A 4,576-nucleotide genomic window follows, 5' to 3' on the forward strand; every position below is an offset into this window, starting at 1 on the left:
TTATGTAGTATAGCTTGTACAATATGTGATTACAAAGAAAAAAATGGATGAATATGAAATAATATCTTTTTTGAATCTCATACAATGACTTGTCTTAATTTCTTATGGCCTTACAAGTTCGGTTGTGATTGTGTGTTGTTGTGATTATCAATTGGCTTGGGTACCACGCCTGATATAGATTATCGATTGGCTTGAGTACCACGCTTGATACAGATTATGATACAGTGGAATGAGGTAGGGAAGTTTGGTGATAGGTCGCATGAGTTCAAAGGTAGTATTATTTGGTAGTAAGTGTTGTGGTTGAAGGATTAGAGTAGTATAGCTTCAAGTTGTATGTTCTTTTGAATACTTGCATGATATTATGTGGCAGATTCAGGTCAACCGATGATACCTACTAGTACGTGTTGTTTGTATTGATACTACTCTCATTATGTCACTTGACATAGTCTAGTTGCAAGATCAGTGATGTTTTCTAAGGTGAAGCGATGATAATCTCCGACAACTTCTACTCGACTAGTCCTCTTTCCTTATGGTGGGAGCTATATCCTATTTTGATATTTGGTGTTCTTTTAGAAGCTCTTATACCTATTTAAACTAGTTCCTAGGGAAAGTTTCGCATGTTTTAAGAGTCGTTCTTAATTTTCCAAGACTGAGAGTAATTATGTACTTAAATAAAGTGATAAATTGATGTTTATTTACTTCCACGTTAACAGATTTAAATAAGATGGTAAGGATTCTCCTATAGTCTAGATTTTAAGAAAAAATATTTTGTCCCGCCCTGCCACACCCCGCACTGTTAAGAATTTAACCTGCCCCACCCCGCCCTCATTGCCATCCCTATTCCCTTTCATGCTTCTCTCTTGTAACTGTTGAAAACGTCCCCATTCCCGACTTCTCTTCTCGCCCAACCTCATAGCTAGCAAGTATACGTCTTGAAAGTGTATATTTATGTTTTTTCTTTATGCTTCGTTTTGTAGCTTCAAATGAACTGATCCCTAGTCTCCTTAAAAAGAGGAGCATATTCGTATTATTTTATTTTTTAATTGTGATTGTATTTTCAACTATCCGTTTAGGCAAGCTACACTTACATACTATACATTAAAATTGTATAAGAACTGTACAAGCAGCCATCAGCTTCAAGCCCTTCACTTTACCAGTTACAATACTATCTCATCTACACCTCTTTATCAGCTTTCATACATACTTTCGAAGATCATTGTAGTATATATATTGTATGCCCCCATCTCATTTAACCATTCTACTGCATTTAAGTTAATTTGCCTAATCCTGAAAGGACATCTACCTTTCTACTAAGTATCCTGCTCTCTATATACCAATCTCTAGCTTACGGTGAAGGCTTGATAGTCGAAGCAGTTGGTGGAAATAGAATGGATGGAATGTCCCTGATCCGGTATCCACTGCCCCAGAATGAGGCAAGACAAAGGCCCATTATAGCCATTGCGACAACAGAACATGCAGGTGGTACCGCTTGACTGCTTCCAAGGAATTGAGTTGCAAGTAGCCCCGCCAGTGTAGAACTCTGCATTCCTGTGCATAAAGAAATCGTCCTGCACACTTCTTCTTCAAACCTGCCATTGTACATGCAATGAGAGCAGAGTAGATGAAAAAGAACACCACCAGTTCTCTTCAAGCCCACAGACGGCAACAAATTGAAGCAATTAAAGATGGTATTTCAGCAGCAAGAGTTGAACATTATTAACTTTCCGATCAAAAATGATAATTTTTTTATGAGTGAAGAATCCACATATGATATTTAAGCACACATTAAACGACAGATATTCAACGCAATATTGGACAGGTCAATTAATGTGAACGTCCATAGGAGCAATTTGACAAGACTGTTGCATCACGATGATGGAACGGAGTTTGGATAGTTCATTTTATGCGGAATCAGAAATACTTTCTTATGATGCAGTAGGTGGTACATGGATGAGTATCACATAATCTAACAACAAGAAAACAATCATCAATATGATGGAAAATGTGTCACAAGTGCAGTGCTTGAATCACAAATGCATTTCATCACATAAAACAGGTGAAGCTACAAGAGACTAGCCACTTACCTCAAAATTGGAAGTTTCGAGAGCCAATAACCCACTGCAAATGCCATTGCATGAAACGTCAGTACGGGAGCGATCAATTTTACACCCTCAGCAGAAAGAATCTGAGCGCGATTGATTGCAAGAGGGCTGCCAATACACAGTGAAGTACAAATCATGGCAACAAATGGCATCACAGGTTGAATAACAGATACTACTGGTTTTGCATAGGTGTTCAGCACTAAGCCAAGAGCGACGGGGAGAAGAACGACCTGCAAAGACAGTAAATGCATATGGACTCATTTTGATGTAAACAACTGAGATATTATGATATAAAAAGCCTTTCATCAGTACTGTTTGACATACTACAATTCTGCTAATCATCAAGCAGCAATAGTGTTGGGGCATCTGATACCTGCAAGATTGACTTTGCCATTGCAACTGCATCAACTGGAACGACTGAACCAATAAGAAGGCCAGTTAAAAGTGGAGTAACAAGAACTGAAGCAATGGTACTTGAACTGGTCAAGAGAATACTGAATGCCACATCACTTTTGCTCAAGAAGCTGGCATAACTTGATAATTGAGCCCCTGCAACACAAGACATAAGGACAAAACCAGCGTAGAACGTTGGAGGTATCCCAAATGCCTGTGCTACCAGCAAGCCAAGAGCTGGCTTCAGGACATATTGAGCAACGAATCCAACTGATAAGGGCAAAGGCCTGCAGCAATCAACAAAGGTCAAAAGCTTTACAACCAAAACGCCAACTACTTTACCAGTGATCAGGTCCATAAAACTAGTAAATTGGACTTACCTTTTAATCGCAAGAGCAAAATCATCAATAGAAAGTCTAATACCAATTGATAACATGATTCCTCCAAGTGCAGGAGCATACAATTCTTTAGACACCCTGCATATTCCTCTATCAATTATACAACAACAACAATATACAAATGTTGTAGTAACTAAATTCACAAAAACAAAAGATTATACCCATAAGCTATACTTAAAGTGAAGGGAATTTATTCCTGAACCCGAAAAACATATGTAGAACTAAATTCGATTTAAATAGCAATTGTGTTCAAATTAAACCGGAAATTTGTGATTTCGTAACAAAGATAAATTATTGAAGGTAACAAATTTAGAATAGCAAGAGTTTAGAGTTGAAGTTGGGCAAAAGAAGATATGGTTACCATGTGAAAGTTGAAGGGTGAGAAAGAGCAGCAACAGCAGTGAGGGCCACAACAAAAGGAAGCAATGCAGAAAGTGCTTGTGAATAATCCACCTTTTCTTCATCTTCTGCTACATAAAAGCTCTTCGGATTAGCACCAAACAACAGTAACGACAAGTTGCCTTCCCGTCTGTGCAAACCCACTCTCCCAGTTAACGGAGACGAAGTCGAACATGCAACAGCGCCACCATTAAACCCTTTATGAACTGGATACCTTATAGAAAAAGTACTCTTACTCTGGAAAATTGAATTGGGGATAGAAAGAAAAGGTTTTGGGTACTTAACGGATAAAAATGGAGTTGTTGACATTCTGAGAATCAAAGAAATAGCTCTGCGGTGAGTATAAATAATCCCGATCGCCGGAAAAAATTGACTACTTTTCCGGCGAAGAGGAAAAGAAAAAAAGGAGAGGAGGAGCAAAGCGCTGAAGAGATGACAAGAGAGTTTTATACAGGAAAACTTTTTTATGGTGTTTACGCTCATGTAAACTTCTCTTTCTTTTTTATTAAAAAAAAAAAAAAAACTTCTCTTTCTTTTTTTTCTTTTGTCTTTTTTTCGAGATGTTTTGTACAGTTGTAGATACGGCTCATTTTATTTCATATTAATTAAATTTTAAAACTTTTTTTTATTATTTAAAATAATTTTATTATTTAAGTTTAAGATGGACGTTTGATATATTTTTTATATTTATTCTATCATTTATTAAAATTTTATATTTTCTAACGTATAAATTATACTACTTATAAAGTTATATTTATAATTTTAACAAAAGGTAAATAGTGAAAAATATGATATTATGTCCTTAATATTTTTCTTAAAATATGTGCATTGTCTCACGAATTTTAATATGAAATAAAAGGAGTAGGAAAAAATGACCAAAATGGTCTTTAATGTATGAGTAATTCTTTATTTTGGTTCTTAATATATTCCACTTGATTAAATTGTCCTTAATGTATAATAAAAGTATTAATTTTGATCCTTAATGTAGGACAAAATGTGTTCATTTTGGTCCTTTACCTAAACTAACATATTTATTAAAAAAAACTGTTAAAATTTTACTATAAACTCTGCATGGCTAACAAAATTCACCATTGATATCTTCTTTGTTAGCTCAAAAGAAAAATCTCATGAAATCTAACACCATTTCCTTTACTTTCTCTAACAAAATCTATTATTTTCTCTTGCTTAAAACAGAAATCACGTCAGTAGAATAATATTTTTAAAAAGAGTATATAGTAAATGTTGTTGGAAAAACTAGAGAAAATGATGAAAGATTTTATGTAG

General features: G+C 35.3%; 1 protein-coding gene across 1 annotated transcript; it reads right to left on the reverse strand.

The window, feature by feature from the left end:
- Positions 1–1,068: 1,068 nt before the first annotated feature.
- On the reverse strand, positions 1,069–3,789 carry LOC102579409 (probable sodium/metabolite cotransporter BASS3, chloroplastic). The gene is made up of 5 exons (XM_006345654.2): positions 3,255–3,789; positions 2,876–2,971; positions 2,476–2,782; positions 2,085–2,332; positions 1,069–1,589 (listed from the first exon to the last, which is right to left on the reverse strand). The coding sequence occupies exons 1-5, from the start codon at positions 3,773–3,775 to the stop codon at positions 1,346–1,348; spliced, it is 1,416 nt and encodes a 471-aa protein (XP_006345716.1). The 5' UTR covers positions 3,776–3,789; the 3' UTR covers positions 1,069–1,345.
- Positions 3,790–4,576: the final 787 nt, after the last annotated feature.

The sequence above is a fragment of the Solanum tuberosum genome, unplaced genomic scaffold, assembly GCF_000226075.1.
Source record: "Solanum tuberosum cultivar DM 1-3 516 R44 unplaced genomic scaffold, SolTub_3.0 scf00071, whole genome shotgun sequence".
NCBI classification, from domain to species: domain Eukaryota; kingdom Viridiplantae; phylum Streptophyta; class Magnoliopsida; order Solanales; family Solanaceae; genus Solanum; species Solanum tuberosum.